This window comes from Engraulis encrasicolus, chromosome 10 (assembly GCF_034702125.1).
Source record: "Engraulis encrasicolus isolate BLACKSEA-1 chromosome 10, IST_EnEncr_1.0, whole genome shotgun sequence".
Lineage (NCBI taxonomy): Eukaryota > Metazoa > Chordata > Actinopteri > Clupeiformes > Engraulidae > Engraulis > Engraulis encrasicolus.
The window spans coordinates 54,802,863-54,826,158 of NC_085866.1; the positions used below are offsets into that span (position 1 = coordinate 54,802,863).

The window sequence follows — 23,296 nt, forward strand, 5'->3', positions numbered from 1 at the left end:
GCTTAGAAAAACGAACTGGTGAAAGGGTGATGTGGAGTAACTTTGTTGTGCTTAATTACTTCGTGGGGCACTTTTACATCAATATATGGAAGCCACAACATTTATAGTCGCTTGGGGACTTTAAATTAAGCAAAACTTTCATGTGAAAATCAACAGGAAGTGCCGCCATCTTTTTCTCACTGACAAAGAGCACGGGCTCTTGGCGCCATCGTGTGGTCAACGAGCATGCGTGGAACGACCGGATTATTGTAATTCTGATTAAAAGGTTACATGACAGAGGAACGTGTTTAATCGGATTTAAAAGAGGAATAAACCACCCACTTTAATCGGACTTAAGTTTAAATCGGAATAAACTTAAATCCTGTTCGGTAAGTGTTTACATGATGTTTTTAAAGTGGAATTAAGTTTTAATGAGATTTAAAGTGAGTTAAATCGGATTTAAATGCCTCATGTAAACGTACCAACTGACACATTGATTCCACAGGCTTGATGCACCATTCCATCTTCTCATCTTAGTCTCTAGGTGGTGTGAGCCTGTCAGGGCAGTTGGATAAGAAACAAAAGCAGAGAATAACAGTGGTTGGATGCTGCCTGGTTGGTTGCTTGGTTGTTTTTTTCATGAAAAGTGTCTATGATCTTCATTTAAAAAAAAGACATCATGACGTTTCAATAATTCAGGAGGGTGCAACAGAGAAGTGATGGAAAGTGGAAAAAATTGCAAAAAAAAAAGCTATAAGAAAAAAGCAAGAGCTTAAGGTTAAGAGCAGAGCAAGTAACATCGTTTTAGAAAAAGTGTGAAAAAGTGTACTATACGTGTACATGTTCTTCTGACGTCTACCTTCTCGCTGTTCTCTTAATTGATTCTTTTGTTTCATTTATCTTGCAGGTTTTCTCTTCTTTTTGACTGTACGGGACCATGCTGAGGACATGCCAGTGAAACTTTGTCTGCCTGGACTGAAAAAGAAGCATTAACAGCTCTGCTATTTTTCCCTGTGGGGGTAAGCACTGATCCAATAGAAGACTTTCTCCCCCATCCCCTCCTCACCCCCTCCGGACCTCTACAACCCCTTCAGGAGGAAGCCAAAGCAGCTTATTCTCCACCGCCTCTATTTCCTGATGCCTTCCCAGAGCCTTCTCTTTGGACTGCCTCATTTTTTGTATCAGAGTGCTTAGCTATCGAGGAAAACCTCCTCCCTTCAACACCTCATCTACCCTATGCTGGCCAAGAGAGTGTGGAGGACAGTGAGTGAGGAAAGCACTTCACTTCAAAGAAAGTCAATCATTTTTTGTGAGAGGGAGAGCGAGAGAGCCATATCCCTGACTTGATTAGCATTATCCAACACTGCTGCCAAATATTTGATTTATTTCTTTTATTTCTAATTTCTATGTCTTGCTCTTGGAAGAAAAGTATATCGTAAATAATCTACAACATAACTCAGGTTTCTCCAACACCTCACCATACTCATAGACAATCACATACAGCATCATCCCCCTCTCTTCTGTCAGGCTTTGGTTTTGACTCCAAGGCAAACAGGAACGACTAGCCCTCGACTAGCCCTGACCATCTCACCATGTCTGTGCCTCAGAACCTCCTCATAGACCTGATTACCTGCACCCGACAAGTCTGTGGAAGCAGGAGTAAAAGCAGCATGACCTCCTCCACAACCTCCTCTCTCTCCAAGTCCTCCACCTTCACTGCCTCCCGGACCTCTGCTTCCTCATCCTCATTGCCCATGACCTCCTCCAACATCTCTACTTACTCCTCTACCTGCTTTCCCTTCTCCTCCTCCTCCATCTCCGATTACACCAGCACCTCCCCCTTTTCCTGTCGGTGGTTGATCCCACTCCTCCTTGTTGTCCTCCTCTCGTCTGTGCCAGTAGCTCTGGCAGGTCCAAAGCCCCGTCCTCCGGGCCACCCCGGCCCTGGGCCAAACCTGAACTCCATCCGCATCGATGGGGACATCTCACTGGGTGGCCTGTTCCCCGTGCATGCACGTGGCCACGATGGCAAGGCCTGTGGGGAGTTGAAGAAGGAGAAAGGCATCCACCGGCTGGAGGCCATGCTGTTCGCCCTGGACCGCATCAACAATGACAACGACCTGCTGCCCAACATCACGCTGGGGGCACGTATCATGGACACCTGCACCCGCGACACCCATGCCCTCGAACAGTCCCTTACCTTCGTCCAGGCGCTCATCGAGAAGGATAGCACCGATGTAAAGTGTCAGAGTGGCGGCCCGCCAATCATCACCAAGCCAGAGAGGGTGGTGGGGGTCATCGGGGCCTCGTCCAGCTCCGTGTCCATCATGGTGGCCAACATCCTGCGCCTCTTCAAGGTAGGAGACAAATCTTTTACTAACTTTAATCTATCTATCTATCTATCTATCTATCTATCTATCTATCTATCTATCTATCTATCTATCTATCTATCTATCTATCTATCTATCTATCTATCTATCTTTCTGTCTGTCTGTCTGTCTGTCTGTCTGTCTGTCTGTCTGTCTGTCTGTCTGTCTGTCTGTCTGTCTGTTGTCCACTCCGTGTCCATCATGGATAAAATACTGCGCCTCTTCAAGGTAGGACACACACACACACACACACACACACACACACACTTCTCTCTCACCTCTTACCTTCAAACTTTACAATACACACTTCTTACGTCTCCCTCTTTACTATTCCTCTGATCTCCTTTCACCTCGACCTACCTCTGACCTCTAACGCTGGCCTACAGTATATCTCTAACCTCTACTACCTTTAGATCTAACATCTGACCTCTACATCTGACTTCCTCTATATCTGACCTCTATCTCAACATCTGACCACAGCATTTGACCTCTACAGCTGATGTCTACCTCTACATCTGACCTCTACTGTATGTGTTACCTCTACATCTGAACTCTATGCGTTACCTCTACCTCAACCTGTCACCTCCTCGTTCCTGTTCTCTGGTTTCATTGTGAAGTGTATGGCGGTGTAAATCCTTGGTTCAGAATGTAACCACTGATGCTGCGTAGCCTTCTGGTGATCTTGACCTTTGCCAAATAGGTGATTTTACTATCTCACATACTCTCTCTCAGACACACACATACCTCCTTCCTCTACCTAGGGTTCTTGTTCCTTGTTCCTCTTACAATTTCCCTGTCACTGTGCAAAGTGTCCAGTAATGCATGAGCGATGTTTGGTCCATAAAGTACAAATGGTGGCATGCACAATAAACCTTTTCCCCAACAGTCCTTTCAGTCATTTGCTGTTGAACTGGTGGCAATTTTGACCATAATGTGATAGTTCATTGGATTTTTAATGCAGATGACTTATACAGTATGAGTAGCTAATGTAGCTGTCTTTATTCAGAGTGATCAACTGATTCAGAACTGGTTGGCTGGGGCTTTTAACTTCTTTTTCTGGATTCGTAGTTGATACCTCTGGCATTGTCAGTGTTTGTGTATATCTTCTGTAAGTCTTGTCAAGCAGTTGTCCTGGGATTTGCTTAACCCATTGTTATGTCACCTATGTTGCCTTCCTTTTTTTCACCCAGCGGTGAAACAAGACTACATTCTAATAATAATACTAAATAATAATAATAATAATAATAATAATAATAATAATAATATTAATAATAATAATTGTTGTCCTTAGCAGCTTGGCATCAGTGGACCTGAGAGCTTGAGCAGGGGCATACAAAGAGAGCATGTCAGAGATGTAACTGGGGGCAAGTCCATTTACTGTAATGCTTTAAATACTGTCAGCAGAATCTTAAAGGGGTATGCCACTATTTTGGGGCTTAATACAGTTCAAATCATTGGCCAGGGTTTATAAAGGTGGTAAAGTGTCTTATTTTTCATGTTACTGTAAGCGTTGTAAGTTAAAAGAGGGAGCATGTCGCTAAGCTAGTGAAAGTCAATGTATCCATGTAGCATGCTACATGCTACAGTGATCCATTGAACCTGAATGTGGTCATTATGCTTCACAACAATGCCACAAAACTCAATAATGGATAGGTTAAGAAGAAGATTAAGAAGAGATTGATTTGTCCATATCAAATTTGCAGATGCTTGTTTCGTGATGACTGTTGCACCGCACGTCTATCAACTGTCAATGTCAATGTGATGCGACCGACAGTGCAAGGGGGAAATCGCAACAGTCAATTGCGGCTCGTTGCTCTGCTTTTACTTGTGTTCGGTTTTACAGTCTCATCAGGAAAGCTTTGGTTGTTCTCTCTGGTCACCCGACAACACCACTTGAAACTAAAGAAAGGAAGGGTGATTTGACGAACAACCTGTAGGCTAAGTTTTCCAATCAATGGTCATGTGTGCGCGAGAGAGCGGCGCCTTTTGACAAGCGGTGCCTATTTGACGATTTGCCTCAACGATGCAACAACACAGAATAATGGTTAGGGCAAGAGATTGCCTTGTTCATATAAGATCACCAGTAGTTTTACCCTTGGTACGAAATGAATACCAATTGGACTTCTAATGTCAGCTGGCAGCGCGTGGGTTTCAAATGCAATGCGTCAATCTGCTTTTGGTCACGCTCGGTTGAAACAGTCCAACGGAAAACTTTGGATGCATAAAATGAACAGCGATTTGGCGAGACGGCTGCTGGTTAGATATTGCTGTCAACTAAGCATTTTGCAAAATCTGTGCATTGCACAATAGGTAGCCTATCTATGGACTGGTTGCTTGGCTGGCGCAGACTAATGCGCTGAGTTTAGGCTATGTTGCATCGCACTTAGAACAGGCGGCTGTAGCCTACTGGCGCTTGACAGGTAAAGTGAGCAAAGAAAGGAAAAGGGTATGAGTGGTCTGTGGTCTTTTATCATGAAAATTTCATGAACATTATATTGTGAAATTTATTCTATGTAAAAGTCTCAGATTTTCCAACAAATTGAAAACTGCATTTTGAAAGAAGTTTCCAATGTGAAACAAAATTTAGTCTTATAGTAACTTTTTTCCCCAAAACATGAGCCTGAAAATGGGGGGTCGTCTTATATTCAGGATCGTCTTATATTCGGGCTAATACGGTAATTCCAGTATGATTTAAGTGAATACCCTATCCTTCTAGGAAGAACCATCTTTATAAGGACATAAATGCCATAGCCCTGAATATGTCATTGTTTAGCAGATCTTGTAACAACAGCCTAAGTGAGATGCTCTGTGCTGACTTTCTTCTCGCCGCCATGTCCATGGAGAGGTGTCTCATCTTGTCAGCCCTTCAGACTAATGGAATTCATTAGGGACGGAGCCTTTCCGATGTCTCATGTGATTAAATAGAGGAAATCAGGCATGTGACCTTACCAAGAAAGCCCCGATGGCTTGTTTGATCTATTACATTTCTGAAACGAGAAAATAAAAATCTGTATTGTTTTAAGGACACTCGCTTGAAATATAGGCACACAAAAGCACAAAAATATACTGTGCAGTTCCTCCATCTGATGGAGGCAGTTATGTCAATGTTGGCCTCAATGCTTTGTCATTTGAAATGTATTATTCATGCATTAGAATAATAATCCGTGCAAAGACTGGCAGTAGACTGCAAAGATAAATGGAACACATAAAGTATGAATACAATTTGCAACAAGAAATGGCTGATGCAAACAGTCATACTTTTTCATTGAGTGTCAGATCACAGTGTTTAAATCATTTTTACTTAGGAAATGGTTGATCCTTTTATAGTACACTATTAAACACTATTTGCATTTGCACCTGTACTATACTATATTTATCCTTATAGTGCACGGTGTTGACATATGGCAACATACCATTATTTTGGCATTTCCTGGTATTTAAATATAAATAATAGACACTGATTTTTTATCCAACTATGTGGTTTGTTGACATCACATGACACCACTCACTGCCCCAGGCTCACTGTTTCCCTCACTGTACATGAGCGTGTGTCCTTGACAGATTGCTCTGGCATTGGCCAAGATTTTTAACACTTTTTGCAATATTTACAAAATTGTAAAAAATATTGGGATGATCTATAGTTAGTCATGATCTGTTTTCACCATTTGTTTTGTTTTCAACTAAAATTATTTCCTTTTTATGTTGAAAAATAGGTATGTTGCCATACGGCAACATTGCGCGGTAATGGAACATGACGGTCAATAGGGAAAGTGTATTGATTCAAATACCCAATTCTAATTGATTGATTAATTGATTTATTTATTGATTGAATGATAGATAACTGATAATATTTATAATTAGTGTAAATGGCAGTCTCTAAAGAACATTAAACATAGTATAATAGGTGTACAGAACAGAACAGTTTTATGAGCTTTCACTCTGAGTACATGCAGAAAAGCGAAGGCCTATGCAGCCTCCCCCGACTGCCAGAGGTATACCACAAAAATCCTCAAATCTCAGATTAGAGCATAAAGCTATTGTCATCTTGACCATTTGAAGCCTTCAAAATGTTTTGACTTCATGTGTCTGTTATAATTAGGCTAATTAGCACACAACGTTTGTGCAAATTTGTCAGCCCGTTCAAAAATTATTGTACAAAGTCAACCATTTTGAAAGTCAGCCATTTTAAAAGCATAATCTCCAAATTTCAAACAGCTCAGAAAACAATTATATTATTAACACACAAGATTTACTGCAAATCTAAGCATCCATTAAAAAGTTGTGGCATAAACAAAAGGTAGGCCATCTCGAAAGATTGCCAACATCAAAGTCAGCCATCTTGAACGTCAGCTATCTTGACAGCACTGGCCTCATAATTACATGGCTTATTTAGTTATTATAGAGTGTTTTCACACAAGGTTTAGTTTAAATCCAAGCATCCATTCAAAAGTTATGACAAACAAACTGTTGGTTATGATGAAAGATGCCTGGCTCGCAAATCGGCCATCTTGAATGTCGGCCATCTTGAAAGTGTTGGCTTCCAAAATTAAATCAGTTCATGTACATATTATAGACAGTTACCATACACATTTTTGTGCAAATCTATGCACAAATATTGTGTTAACACCAACTATATTCATTGGTGGTTGGTCAACGTAATACCACTGAAATACTGTTTTTCGGGGATATAATAAACAGTATTCACTTGTTCTCTCAGTGGCAAAAATGTGTTAAATAACTCCCTTGAACTTGTGGGTAAACTTTCAATGTTTTTCTGAGATAAAAACAATTATATTTCTATAAAATAATCCATAATGTTGTATGACCCTTGTTTGGTCTTGGAGGGAAAAAAACACTGGATCCTTTCCGTAACTACACAATGTTGCCATATTATGGCAGCAAACCTAAAAGTACCCCCCCCCCCAAAAAAAAAAATGTTGGGAAAAAATTTGCAAACATGTCTTCAGAAGTTCATTTTATGTGACAAAAAACACAGTAAGATTTTTTTCCATGATGGGATAATTATGTGTGCAGTATAGGATTATTTTACCGTAGTAAACACTGTGTAATAAGCTTGGAAGTACAGTACCTTAATGGTACTAGATAAACGTCTAGAAAATTGGGCAAGACTAGCACCCGCCACGCACTATGATGTTATGAGGTAAAGGCATTAGCTGCAAAATGAAGGGCTATTAAAATGATGCATTGGCATTGTACAGTCAATGCATTCACATTTACAATCAAAGATTGTCAGTGCTCCAAGGCACGAATTAGGGGTGGGCGATATGGCAAAAATGTTGTATCACGATTTTTTAACATGAAATCTCGATTTCGATTTTTTATCACGATCTTCCATCCAAAAAATAAAAACAACAAAAAACAACTTTCATATACTTGCAATTTGTAATTTGCAGTCAATAAATCGTTAACACAATGATGATACTCTCATAAAGTGTACAATTGGAATACAATAATGTAAAGAATAAAGTGAAGACAACAACATAAGTGAGAAAACGTCACTCTGATGCTGATAATAAACATCCCCACTGCAAGACGATCTATACGATTTCTCCACTTTGGCAGATTCGAGACGATCTTTTACTCAATATCACGATTCACGATTTAATATCGTCATATCGCCCACCCCTAGCACGAATCATCCTTCTCTTTGGAAGCGCCATTGAGTACCGTAGGACCATGGAGCTTCCATGAAGGCCATTTTGTTTTACTGCGGAGCAGGCTACAGTATATCCATCCCCTGCTGCAGTCCTGATTGCTCTAAGACTGACACGCTTTGATCAACAGCCCGCTTAATCCCTTCTCCCAACACCACCACAATTCAACCAGAAAAAAATAAAAGGAAAAATAAAAGGAAAATTAGAAATGAACGGAAAAAAAACAATCCTATAAGCTGTGATAGTAATGGGTACTTTGAAGATGACAAACAGGCCTGTGACTGCCGCAATGAGCTCGGCTGGTGCGACACTAGGTGGCCAGAGAGCTTTGAGGGTTTGATGCTCTGAGCTTCAGGACTCTGTGAGCTGTAGTCTCAGCAGGCTCCTCGCTGTGCTATTATTGCCCTTTGCAGTGGAGGAACGCAGGCTCCCTGCTAATGACTTCAATTTAAAGGATGTTCTTCCCCTACAGCACACTGTAATTAGGACTAGGAAACCCGATGTCTCTCTCTCTCTCTCTCTCTCTCTCTCTCTCTCTCTCTCTCTCTCTCTCTCTCTCTCTCTCTCTCTCTCTCTCTCTCTCTCTCTCTCTCTCTCTCTCTCTCTCTCTCTCTCTCTCTCTCTCTCTCTCTCTCTCTCTCTGTGATAGTCATGCTATGATGAAGGGGAGAGGAGAGGTAGAGGGGGAGTATACTTACAGTAACATACAGTAGCTAAGTAGTTTATTTTATTCAAAGCTCAGACTAGCAGAGGTGAACATAACCTTCAATACATTGTAATGTTTATTGTACAGGTGAGATTGGTACAAAGCTGGAATCCTGATTTTGTTTTGTGAAATGAAAGATGAAAAAGAGAAGAGCCAATGTTTTGTAGATTGTAGATTATTAATGTAGTCAGTGGCAGGACACTTGAATAGCAGCAATGTGATGACTGAGTCTGTCTGTGAGGTGGGTGAAGGGCATTGCCACTGCTGTGCTTCAGCTGTAGGCATATGGCAGAGGGCCAGGAGCCACAGGTAATCACAGATGTGCCTGCCTGCCTGGATCCTCCATCACCCCCCTGCTCTCCACTCTCACTGCCTACCCACCTGTTATGTGGCCTTAATAATATCACCATCAAACACACTTCAAGCACTAGGTCTCATTTTACCCAACTGTTATTTGTCTTCAGTAACACTACTGCAATGCTGCATTATGCTTCATACGTCTACTTTGTAGCACTTGGGCTTATTTAAAGCATGTTCCAATGACAAAGCTGTATAATTAGCCCGATAAACCAGACTAAATGTGAGATTGGATGTTTAATTTAATCTGGCCCCGATGGAACGATACATCCGAAGATTGTTGATGAGAACAACCCGTTGTCTTTCAAACCGTGTCTGTGCCTACAGGCCAGCGCTCTGACCAATCAGCACAACTGACAATTACTACCATCAAAGAACGTCGGATCCACATTTTATAGCCTGTCGTTAAAATGGCGGAAAAGTCCTTCTAATTCTTCCAAAACTGATTCCAAAGCTGAGTCAAACGAGAGCTGTTCAATCCTTCTTGTTATTGTGCTTTCCCCAAGCTTCGTCGTCACTCCCTCAAAACCCTGCCCGCTTTGATTCAAAACAAATCTCTGCGTTGTGATTGGTTTGCCAGATTCGGGGCATTTTTGCAGTTCACGGCTATGGATCAAGGCTAGACCAGTCGCAGGCAAAAAAATTGTCGCCAGTGGGTGGCGCTAGTTTACTAGGCTACTGTGTATTATTATTATTTCCTTGCTTTGACTTTACTTTCTGTGGAGATTTTCAATCATGTGGGGAATGTCAAATGAGCAATTTATTTTGTTCATGTTGGAGGTTGAACACTCTGGATCCTGTAGCCAAACCAGATAGCAAAGCTGAAAAACCTGTATGGGTGAAAGGTGAAATGAAAGGTGAAAGGTGAGCTCCAAAAGCATGTCCTTTCAGATATTTTTTTGGTCTTTTAGACTTCATTATGGACAGGACAGTACGAGAGGTAGACAGGAAGTGAATGGGGAGAGAGACGTGGAGGGGTTGGCAAAGGACCTGGGCCAGGAATTGAACCAGAAATCGAAAATTTCTCATCATCCCAGCATTCAAGAAAGCTATTGTCTCGTCTGCAGAGTGTGCACTCTGCTATTTCAGAACCATTCAGTCCTCTTCAAAGACAGTCAGAATGGACCACTTAGAAACTTTCAAGTACATTCTCCATAGGCTACTTCAGTCATCTTGTATTTTTAGTGCCTGGTTGTCTTTAAAAGTGTATGCACATGCGGTGTTCCACTTCCTTACTACTCAGTACGTTCCATTGTTCTTTTTTGAAGTTTAAATGGACATGAGACCAGAAGACTCTGCAGCTGAGACCGGGGCTGAAAAGAAAATCACATTGTGCAAATATTGCAGATATTGTGACAAGCCTTTTACCACAATCATGTTATGTCATTTCATCTTTTCAAGACAGCAGCATAGTTATTTCTAGACATCCTCCACCAACAATTGCTTTTTAAATAATGGATGTAGTGAACTCTTAAATAATGCATAAATGTGCAGTGCATTGCAGTCTGCAATCCATTGTACGGTCCATCCCACATTATCAGGGTAGACTGTCACAGAGAAGAGTCATTGCACACGTTATGCATGCTTTGATTATTATCTATCTGCATTCAATAAACAGCCCATGAGAATGTATATTAATGCAAAGCCCTGACATAAGGAAATATGAATTAGCATCTTACACTCATTAGGGACCAAGCTGCACAGAGGCAAAGAAGCTGTAATGAGCAAATTAATGTGCATTATTATATCTCTCAGACTAGCTGTGGCAGTGTAGCAGTGTAACGGCAATTCTACAACACTGATAAGACATACAATGCTGAATGTGGAGTCCTCCAATCTATGGTTAACAAGCTCAGGACCTCTTTGACAATGCTGTGGCTGCATGATCTGCCATTGTTTGCTTTCTGTTGACTTTTCATTCTGAATGTTTACTGACGGGAGTAATGCTGTCGTTTATCACTTCTGCACACAGATAGACAGACAGCTAGGATCATATCCCAAACAATTTGTCATTCTGCATATGACATCAGCTCAAGGAAGAAAAAAGAATAAACAAGAAAAATTTAACTCCAGCTCCCTCCACTATTCACACTCTCCCCATTCCCCACCCTTCATCTTCTAGGCTGTTTCTCTGCCTCCTCCTTTCCTTTCTCCTCTCCCTCTCTCCTTGTCTCTGCTGTTTTCTCTCCTCCTCCTCTTCCTCCTCTCCCTCTCCTCCCACTTCAACTCTCATTCTGTTCACAGAGACATGAACTCATCAAGCAAGGGCAATCGCATTGCACAAACAAGAGCACCATTTAAGGCTAATTATGTCACAGGCTGTATGATGATGGTGCCAGGTGCTTGTGAGCTGGGTTGAGCTGATCGCTCGTTCCAGCCAGTATGTATCAGGTTTTAATAATAACATCACCACCTCACTCTGCTACAGCGACTGCGAGTATATAAATTCGACTAGTCCCACAAGTCTGGCATTTTGAGTCTGAGGTGGTGTGGATAGCGATTGGTAAAAAGGAGTCCGCATTCTTATCTTCCTTGCATTTATTTTCAATTATTTTCAAAGACTGGGATGACCAGTCCAGAACAATGTAGGCTACTTTCGTTTCTGCCTGGAATCCTGGGGGGCTTACAACCAGAAGTATCTAATCCAGACATGGCTTGACTTCAGTTGTGCGGTGGTTGTGTAGTAGCACCATGATTTTGTAACCTTATGTTGCAGTTTGTTAGTTGCAATGCAATTGGCAAGCAAAGATGCAGATAGGCTTGCAACTACTGTATGGTAGTTGCCAAAAGTGGCTCTCCTATGTCAGCCCTGTGTGTTTACCCATAACTTAGTTTAGATTGTGGGTGTTGAGCTGCAATGGCTGCTGGATGCTGGCTAGTAGGACATGATGAAATGTCACGGCCAGATTAGGCCAACTCAGCAAGTGAATAGTGGAGAAGGGAGCCAAACCCCACTGAGAGAGTAGATCGGCTACTATATGAGGGGGATGGATGGCATCCTTAGGGAGCGCTGAGGAGGTCCTCTCTAACTCTTTTACTTCATACCCACAATAATCCCTCCAGCAGTCCCCTCCTTGCCATCAAACTTCACAGTAATTTCATTATGTTTGTGAATGAAGAATCTGAACTGAGATGTTCAGGATATATTTTGAAAATGTGATGAAACGTGAGCGTGAACACAGCGAAAAGTGGCTCCTTCTTTGTCAGTCTCTTGTGCTCACCCATAATTCAGTTTAGACTGTGAGAATTTAGCTCCAAATGCTGCTGGATGCTGCCCAGCAGGACATGGTGAAATGTCATGTCCAGATTAGGCCACTTTAGCAAGTGAATAGTGCAGAGAGCCAAGCCTCACTGAGAGAGTAGATACTATATGAGGGGGAGGGATGGCATCTTTTGAGATTGCTGAGGAGGTCCTCTCTAACTCTTTTACTTCATACCCACAATAATCCCTCCAGCAGTCCCCTCCTTGCCATCAAACTTCACAGTAATTTCATTATGTTTGCGAATGAAGAGTCTGAACTGAGAATTATTAAGTTCAGGATATATATTTTTTTGAAAATGATGAAAATGATGAAACCAAATAATATTAAAGCATGAGGCTAAGCCTCTGCTTTAATCCCTTTCCTTTTGAAGCAAGGTGGCCCTGTAGAGTCTACTGATTGCTTGACGAAAAAATACTTTTTCGTTGAAAATACAGCATTTTCTCTCTGCATGATTTAAGAATCTGTGTGTGCCTCTTGCTTCAATGGTGCATGGTGATAATCATTCCCGATAGAGACTAATAGTAGTTTCCTGTGTGCACTGTGGCATAGTTGCTGCAGTTTCCATAGACCAGAGTGCAGACTTCTAGGCTAGGCCAGTGATTCTCAAAGTGGGGGCCGGATACTCCAGGGGGTCAGTGGCACATTGGCAGACGGTTTTTGACAAAGACACTGTACCATATGCATGCGACCCGCGTTCCGAGTTGGGACCGGTTCCTTTCTTTCCTGGCCCTCCCCCATTTCTCTCTCCTGCTTGCCTCCTGTCGTCTCTTCACTGTCCTTTCTGCATTAAAGGCATAAAAGCCACCCCAGCCAAAAAAAGAACCCCTGCTCTAGACTACTGATTACTTTTCCTCGGTTGCTGAGCTCAGAAGCAGTTTGTGGAGCAGACCTGTGGATTTACCTGCAGGCATCTTTTCCTGCTGATAAGATGCAGGATAACCTCTTCAGAGTGTCTTCTTCACATTTTAATCTGTAAGCCATATCATGGATATTGAAGTCAGTGTGTAAGAAAAGGAGGGAAGCGAGAAAAATCTTCCCATGGGGGATCAGACTAAGATACAGTCCATTTCTGGCTCTAACAAAAATTGATTTACACAGTTGGTCATCTGTTTATTGCTTAAAACTCCCCTTACACCTGCTCAGCTTGCTCCCCTGCTCTCTCCCTTGCCTTCTGTGCATGGTAGCTCTGGTGAATTGCTATTGGACAAGCAGGCGGACCAGGAAGAGGCCTGCTCCTGTCGCCTTCATGGTTGATCTGCAGCGTGGTGCTGCTGTAATCGAGGCGAGAGGCTGCGGTCGGGGATGGATTCCTAGTGACCTGCCTCTTGGCCTCTCTCAAAGCAATTAGTCACAGTCACATCACCGCCAGCCAGGCAGCCCTCACAAGCTGTAACAGCTACTCCACATTGCACCAACTTTTATTTTAGGGATATGTAGATCACTGTATACCCTACATACTCTTCTGTACTGTTTATCTGAATAAATGGAAGTGGTCTGTGTCCTTGTTTGCACATGATAGGCAGGTCTCACAAGCTATAAATATGGCTACAGTATACAGTATATAGTACTAGTATAGTATAGTACTGCTATACTGTACTGATTACCACCATACAGAAGAGACATGCACACTTTCATACATTTCTCTTTCCTCATGCTCCCATTTATCTGGAAAGAGCTTGTTTGTCATGGTTGCCATGTCCTCATGCCCTGCTATAGCAATCTCAGGAGTTCAATGCCTTGATTGTGTACTCTAGTCAGTCCGCTTTTTTAATTGTTTCTTTCTTCATATGCACAAGTCATACAAGGAACATGAAATTACGTTTCTTTCTCCATACTGTACCATGCCAAGACATAGACATATAGGACTGACATTTTACAGACTGACATAAAGTGCAAGACAGGACAGGTGACAGTGATGGACTGGTAACAATAAGTGATTAATAATGAATACATTTAACATTGAACATTTAACATGTAGACAAAAAGGTAGGGTAAAAATTGAATGGGAGACATTACCGTAATAAGACAATAATAATAGTGACAGTCGCAGCATGGTAGTGATGGTTGGTGGGGCACTGGCATGCCTCAGTTTGCGCAGGAAGTAGAGGCGTTGCTGGGCTTTCTTGGCCAGTGATGCTGTGTTGATAGTCCAGGAGAGGTCTTCACTGGTGTGCACTCCAAGGAATTTTGTGCTGCTCACTCTCTCTCTCACTCTACTCTAGGCTCTCTAGACTCAAGAAAATAGAAAACAAAGGAGTGAGATGGAACTCCTAGTAACATATTCTCTTACCAATTATAGCATTTGTTGTGAAACTATGAACTGATAGACTATTGAGATGCAGAGACATCTATGAAGAGACACTATAAGCAGTTCGTTGCAACATTTACACCTCATTTCCTTTTCATTTCATAGTGTGTGTTGTATTTGCATCTCATTTGAGTGAAACCTCTTTGAGGAGGAGCATTGTGCAGTTGCACTTTTCTATTTTCATTGCTGAATATGGAAATATAACCTGAATTTATCTGATGGGAATTGTTTTTGTGGCTCTGCAGAAATCACTGGGATGATTAAGTTTGCATCAGACATGGCTCTGCAAGAGCGGTAGCGGTACCGTAGTGGGGTCCTGGTGATATAGTACTGATGCAGAGGTTTTGTATTGGTGTGTGGGTCAATGTCTGTGTGCGTGTACAAGAGTATACAAGTTGTGTCCAACACAACTAATTGTTTCTCAGTATGACTGTGTAATACGATTTGCCAGACTCTAAAATCTGTGTTAAAGTGGTAACTTCAACATCTCAAGAATTATGAGGCATGCAGACACCACTCTGCTGAGCTTCATAAAAAAATGAATACTCTTTAAAGTCCCCTCTCTTTCATCCCATGAAAAAAACATCTGAAGGAAAGCCAGTATTATCTTAAGTAATTCTCTTGTATGGCTCTGAGGAGAGAAGACAAGAAGGCCTTACCTCAGCACTTTTATGCAAAAGATCCCTGAACAAACGTTTGGCCTGTAGTGGATTTACTTTAGAATTACTCTCCTGAAATGTGATTTTGGTAATAGCTTGGTTTTTTTTATCATCTGTGATTGTTGTAACATTGGTGGCTTTTTTTCTTACATGTTTACTTTTGCTATCTTCTTCAGTTTTCTATGTTGGTTTTAAATTATGGATGATATCTGACGATCACCATGAGCATTTGCACAAGGAGAAAATGACAAAACCTTACAATTGTTTTATGAACAGCCCGGATGAAGGGTGAAAAGTCAATTCATCTGCTGTTACGCACTATGGCGACAAGAGGTAATTGCATTTTAACAACATGTTGACTCTTTGTTCTATCTGACAAAGGAGACTCCTTCTATGATTGTTTCTCATAGAAAAGCACAATGTCTGACATGACATGATAAACTGTTTTCTTGATTGTTTGAAATAAACAAAATTAACCTTGTTTAACCATAATTCTCTGGAATTTAGTTCTGCTGTTACAAGCTGTGACAATACAGTCCTTCTAACAAGTAGTCTGAATTTGTGTGATAACGGCTGGTGTTGTGATATTCCTCTGTGACATTTATTTATTTGTTTGTTTATTTTATTTGTTTATTTATTTACTGTGGAACTCATTGATGTGATTGTTTTCCGCTTATCACAGTGACAGAAACCCATCTGGCACCTGCATAAATAGGCGTTTACTGCTGTCAGTCTTTGGTGTTCAACAATCCTGTTCACATGCACTGGATCCTGTTCTGACACTTACAGGATTTGTCCCTAACAACAGACGTGTGTGGTAGTCTGAAAACCTCAAAAGTCAGTTTGAACTGGCACTGATCAAAGAAAGGAAGGTGTAATGTTTGTAGTGCTGATTCAAGTCCTAAGCACAAATGAAACAAACAAACAAAAGCGTCTACTTACAGTACTGTGAACAAATGATTAAGTGTTATTTTCCCCTCATCCATTGTGAATTTGTTGAGAAACGAATACGTATGCTCAAAATGTTCAATGAAGGTTTTCATTGTTGAAAACTATGTGCACTGTGTGTGACATGCAGGGGTCTCAAAATGGTGTCTGGTAGAGTATAAACTACTTGGTTAAACAAAAGTTTGAGATGTGCCAAGGACATTATGGATTTATATTTGTCTGACTTGATTTGCATTGAGAATAGGCCTCTCTGCTCCTCACTGTCTCATCATCTTAGTGCTTTTGAATGGGGCCTGACAGTGTAGCTCAATGTATTCATGCAAATGATTCCAGCTCATGAGAGATGTACTGTATACGTGCTTGCCATACTTCATGTGTTTGAAAATAAATGTGTCTGAGCCGAAATGGGAATAGCATGTTAGTAGAACACGCTGCTCCATCTTGAAGAACGCATCAGCGTTGCTGTTGTTGATGAGTTGTGTCAGAGAACGGCAAGGAAATTCACAGAAACGCTTAATGTTCTTTCCCCCGAGACACGAGAGAGTAAAAAAATGGTGTCTTCTTGGCACGACTTCCTTGTATTGTGTGTTTCTGTCTACAAACAAAGCAGCCATCAAAGCTGGAGCTGTAGGGGTCCCATCACACCAGCACAGCAGCTCAGGCAGCAGGCAGCAGGTAGCCCACCAGCAGAGGCCCTAAATCGAGTTTCAAATATCTCCCCCCACTCTGCTGCCACCACAACTATCACCTCAGCCACCGCCCCATGAATCTTTAAGCAGTCTCATCACAGCATTGCACCGCCTGAGATCGCCTTGCAGAGCAGAGCGGAGCATAGCGAGCCCAGAGCACTGTCAGTTCTGCTACAGAGGAATGGCAGATTACACACGTCAAACTCTATTAGCAAATTCTACAGATATTTTTCCCCAGACAAAATGTATCGCCCATCACATTTATGTATTTAACAACTTTTTCTTTCTATCTATCTCTGGCTGACAGAGGGAAATTGACTACCAAACGAGACTTATTAGTTGAAGTGTTAGGCGTACGTAGAATAAGCTGTGCAGGCTGTGCAAGAATTGATGTCTCTGAATTATTTTCAGTGAGGTGATGCAGTGCTGTTATAGGGGTACCGTCTGGACTGAGCAAGGTGCTGCTGGGTCTTTATAACTGATAAATCAATGTGCATACATGTGTTTTTTGATCTCAGCAATCTGGATGCCAGGGGTCAGGCTACAGAAGAGCCATGGTGGGGAGTACTTCAGGGTTAAGCAATCTTTCATGCAATCACCAATCATGCCAGTGAGAAAAACACAATTGACATTTTAATTGAATCTATGTCCACACATGCCCACACACTGTTGTATGATCCAGAATTGAGCTGTGAACTCCTGTACTATTGACCTCAGGATTAACACCATGAGATGTTAATGGGGTGGGATTAACAGATCTATGCTGTTCTATCACAGTTTAGTTGTAATGTTGAGCTGAAAGTTCTTCTGTATTGATCGTAGCCCCATTACAAAGTCAGTTCCCACTGACATTATCAATTTATTGCCTGCTGGGACACCATAGCCCCACCCACACACCCCTCATCTCTTGGCCCCAGTGCTCCAGTCTAGTGACTCATTTAAATATCGACGTACTAAATTGTGCTGTTTTGATTTGACACCTACTGAGTGGAATCAAGTAAAATAGTGTTTAGTTTGACTGTCTAAGTTCTGATTTAACACTGTAATATTAACTGTGAACCCTCTGTCAAGAGATGCTTCAGAAGTCTGAAGAGATGGCTAGCCCACTGACATTATCACCTTCTTTTCCTTTGGGCCACCATAGCCTAGGACCCGCACCTCATCTCTGTGCCCCTGGTCACCCTTGGGTCCGTCTGTGCTGCAATTGATGTTGACCTTGATGCACTGGACCCAAAGATTCTTCTCCCTCTTGATGCACAACCTCTTTTTTTAACATCACCCCATCGCACCTTAGAGAGTACGCACAGGAGCTGCAGTGCAGGGCAGTCATGGGTGAGCGGTTAGGGCGTCAGACTTGCATCCCAGAGGTTGCCGGTTTGACTCCCGACCCGCCAGGTCGGTGGGGGGAGTAATCAACCAGTGATCTCCCCCATCCTCCTCCATGACTGAGGTACCCTGAGCATGGTACCGTCCCACCGCACTGCTCCCCATGGGGCGCCACTGAGGGCTGCCCCCTTGCACGGGTGAGGCATAAATGCAATTTCGTTGTGTGCAGTGTGCAGTGTTCACTTGTGTGCTGTGGAGTGCTGTGTCACAATGACAATGGGAGTTGGAGTTTCCCAATGGGCTTTCACGCTTTCACTTGTGTGGAGGAAGCTCAAGGGTGATCAATCTGGATCTCAGCATACTTTACTATTCATCTCTGCTGGCCTAACCTCGACATTAACTCCACTCCCACTCCCCCTGCTGCCCTATCTATCTACGTTCCCTCCACATCCCCTCATCTTCCCATCTACCATTCACATCCTCAACATCCCCCCACATCCCCCCTCCATAACTCTCCATACCTTCCTGCTTCCCTACACTAACCACTCCCTCCCACAGAGAGAGAGAGAGTGAGAGAGAGAGAGAGAGAGAGAGAGAGCGAGAGAGAGAGAGAGAGCGAGAGAGAGAGCGAGAGAGAGAGCGAGAGAGAGAGCGAGAGAGAGAGAGAGAGAGAGAGAGAGAGAGAGAGAGAGAGAGAGACTTTGATTTTTAAAATCCCTTTATTGAACCAACCATGGCCCACACATCCACCAAAACAACCCGCACCTCCCACCCCACCCTACCCCATTAAAAACACCCCTTACCAAAGAAACCTTAACCCACCACCCTCATTAGCTGTCTACACCCCCTTATCCACACACCAATTCTTATCGAATAGTTCAAGGTTGTCAATAGCCTGATAGTAGGCATACTCCACAGTGAGGGCCTTGAACATTCCCACCCGGTCCCCCACACACCCCTCTTCCTCCACTCTGTTACATTTCCAAATGTGTTCCAAACTTGGCTTGCCCCATCAGAAAGAGAGAGAGAGAGAGAGAGAGAGAGAGAGAGAGAGAGAGAGAGAGAGAGAGAGAGAGAGAGAGAGAGAGAGAGACAGAGAGAGAGACAGAGAGAGAGAGAGAGAGATGGGTGGTGTGTCATACATACACGCAACCACAAATTGTACTTGAAAAACACTAAAAAACGAAACCAAACCCACTGAAAAAATATAGTGAATGAAAGGGGTGGCAGAGTTATAGGCGAGCACAGGCGAGGCCAGTTTATAGACCTCATTACTGAAGCCCATCATATCCATTGCAACCCCATTTGTGAGCTGCAGTAAGTAGGCTGTGGATTATTAGCTCACTGATTCTTGAAAGTTTGGCAAAAACATGTCCCTGCAGTAAAATATTAATTCTGTTGAAAATCAACTAAATTTTCACAAACAAAATGAACCCAGGTAATGGCCAAGGGGTCTGTCACACGAATACACAGTTGTTTGAAATATTTAAGTGTAATTTTATTACTTTTCATGGCTATAAACCTGTCCACACCCTGTAAAAACGCCTGTCCCAAGGACTGGCATCATCATTTCAATTGACTTAAAATACAAAAATCACTAACAGAATTGAACAATATCACCATGATGTGGAAGACCATATTAAAGTGGCTCTACAGATGTGCACATAGTGGATGTAAAACAATATTTACTATTATTTACTGATTGCTCAAAATGTGTCCAGCATATTGATCACCACCGTCAGATTTTTTCTAAAAGACAATAAAATCAGGTATGCACAAGGTAATTTTCATTACTGAGGACCCCTTTTCAAACCTTTAGCTCTACTGCCTACTTCACCATCACTGAAGCTCCTGTAAGTTTATTATTTTGTCCTCAATTTGTTAATTTGTTTGGACACTGGTACTGTCCCAACCATAAACTGTCAACACCGTCGGGGGTTTTAATACTATTGTATTACATTAATGTTAATAAATATAATTTTTTTCAGAAAAGGTATGAAGCACCCAAGTACAGAGCGAAAATGAAATGGCTAATGTGAACAAACAATGCATAATATTTAAAAGAGTGTTTTTTTGTCTCACACCGTCAGATGTCACCACCGTCAGATTTTGTTCTGCTCATCATGTTCCATATTTTACTAAATTGTGCTGGTTAATGAAACATTACTAGGCATGTTAGTAATAATTGTGATCCAAAATGATACTCTAGCCACCACTGAGGTGCATTTGGAGGTTTTTTTGTCAGAAAACCTGACGGTGGTGACATCTGATGGAGTTCACCAAAAAACACATGTTTTACGTGTTTTTGACATGTTTTAAGAATATGCATACAATAAGTAGCCTATCTACAGTTATGTTGTTAAAGTAATTCACTTTAATACAGTAAACATGTGTTTTTACTTCTAATTCTGTCTGCCGCTGTTGACAAAACAAGAAAGAGCCCATTTTATGAAAAATGTTAAACATGGGGAGCTTGGCCAATGCATTCACTGCACAGCCAAGACCTACATCTATGATAATACACCTCTATATTTTGGATTTGAACAACTTAAAAGCTGTTTTTTACCACATTTTCAACAACCAGTGGCTTACTTCCTAGATAATCTAACTAATGAAGTAAAAACACATGCTCATACTGTGCACACACAAAAATAAAGTGTTTATGCAAGATGCCATTGACTTGAGAGGGCTATTTATTTTGCTAAATGCAGGTAATAATTAGGCCACTTTCACCACTCTCAGATTACTGTCACCACTGTCAGTTCTTAAGTCACCACCGTGAGAAGGAGTTTTGGACATTTTAAAGGAATGTGCTTACAACATTTTCCTTAGGAGTTGTTGAAATATCAAAGTAATAGCCAATTTAAGCCTACACGAATATTTGTGAAATTACAAAAAAAAAATTGTTGTATTTAGGCGTTAAGTAAGCATCGTATGACGGTACATATTTTAAAATTAGAACACATGAAACAGTATTAAAATAGAACAAAAGTGAATTTTCAACATTTAAAGGCATACGTGTGAACCAAAAAATACACATAATCACTTAAAAACTCCAGATACATATGCAACCAAATCAATACAATTTTAATAACTTTTAATTGTGTCTGACGGTGTTGACAAAAAACAAGGTATGATCGGAGAAAAGCCTGATTTCTGAAAAAAATACATAATGGGGAGATTGGCCTTGTGCATTTCTGAAAAGCCAAGACCTTAGTCTACGAGGATATACCATATAATTTTGTAATTCACTTTGTTTTTTTCTGTCAACATTACAACCTGTTTTAGCCACTTTCTCAAGAATCAGTGAGCTGTTGGTCTGAGTAGACGATATAGTCTCTCTCTCTCAGCCATTACCCACCCGCTACCCGCTCTCGCTCTCGCTCTCTCTCGCTCTCTCTCTCTCTCTCTCTCTCTCTCTCTCTCTCTCTCTCTCTCTCTCTCTCTCTCTCTCTCTCTCTCTCTCTCTCTCTCTCTCTCTCTCTCTACCATATTTGTTGTTTGAATTAGTGTGTAAAGCCAGCCGCTGCCTGCCTGGACCAGACCCAAAGCTCAGATGGACTGACCCCTGCCAGTGCTCGCCTGCTAATACACTCACTGGATCAGAGAGAGTCAAGAGCGCTCTTGATGCCCACAGGGTAGTGGTGTGTGCGTGTGCGTGTGCGTGTGCGTGTGCATGTGCATGTGCTTGTGCGTGTGCGTGTGCATGTGCATGTGCTTGTGCGTGTGCGTGTGCTCGTGCGTGTGCGTGTGCTCGTACGTGTGTGTTTGCACTTGGTGGGATGCATTCAAATCCACAAGTCACGAAGTCAAAGGCAATTTCAATCACAGCTCTAATAGAAACACAGACAGTTCAAATACATGTTGGTGAAGATGATGGACTGTGATTAAAAACTCAACAAATTAACATCCTTCAATTCAGAGTGACACATGCACACTACATACAATTACAGAAAATTCCTCTTGAAAGACAACTCTATTAAATGTGAGGGAAAAGATAATTGCTCCAGTGATGGACATTTCCTTTTATTGCCGTCATTTCTTTCAGGGCATCACTATGTAATTGTCATTTAGTGTGTAATTAAGTGTATTTTACATAGTTTTGAAGTTCATTTTGTGTTCAAATTAAGCTTAAATGAGTCTGAGTCGGAGATAAAAGGCAACTTTCAGAACATCCTGTGATTCACTTCACTTTCATCTCTCTCATTGCCTTTAAACCAACATTTATAAAACTGTTAAAACTACCTTTTGTTGTAAAAGCTAGACAGCTTGGAAAAGCTGTTGCTATCATCATTAATTACTCTGCTGTGTTAGATGAACTTAAAATGTGTGTTTGGTACAAGAGATTTGGGGATTATAGATTATATATATAGATTATATCACTATTATATGGATTTTGTTTGTTTGTTTGTTTTTAATAGATTATCTAAGGAGCATATTCATTGCAGCGTATCAACCACCAATTACTAATGACACGTAATGTATGGGCATTAGATGGCATTGTGCGACCTGACGTCTGAACTCCCCTGAGAAATGTTTATTTCTACCTGGGTGTGACCTGAAGGGCCCTCCGGATTATGACTTCAGGCTATTTAAATGTTCTTTGGAGTGTAACAAATGTGTGATTTTCAGCATTGTAAAGGGTTTTCTCTGGTCTTTGTTGTTTCACAGTGTATGCTCAGTGGGACTACTTGTCTGACTCAGAGTGAAGCGTTGGGTTGTTTTGATGTGACTTAGCGTGTGGTGTTAACAACTACGCAAGTGATGTAGAGACACAGAGGGAGACAGACACGGGAGAAGGCGGGGTAGTGATTGGTATGAGGCCGAGAGGAATAGAGAGAGTAAGAGAAAGACATGAGGAGTTGGGCAGAGAGAGAGAGAGAGAGAGAGAGAGAGAGAGAGAGAGAGAGAGAGAGAGAGAGAGAGAGAGAGAGACAGTATACGGATGGAATGTTAACCCACATGGCAACAAGCCCGACTGTCAAACTAAGGGATTGGGGCGGGCACAGCTTGCCCC

General features: G+C 41.8%; 1 protein-coding gene across 1 annotated transcript in view; it reads left to right on the top strand.

Annotated features, from left to right (window-relative positions):
* Nucleotides 1-1,474: 1,474 nt before the first annotated feature.
* Nucleotides 1,475-23,296, top strand: part of LOC134457383 (metabotropic glutamate receptor 4-like) — a 191,930-nt gene continuing 170,108 nt past the window's right edge. Inside the window, exon 1 of the mRNA XM_063209384.1 lies at nt 1,475-2,336. Coding sequence (XP_063065454.1) covers nt 1,572-2,336 — 765 coding nt within the window. The 5' untranslated portion in view covers nt 1,475-1,571. The remainder of the gene's footprint in view (nt 2,337-23,296) is intronic.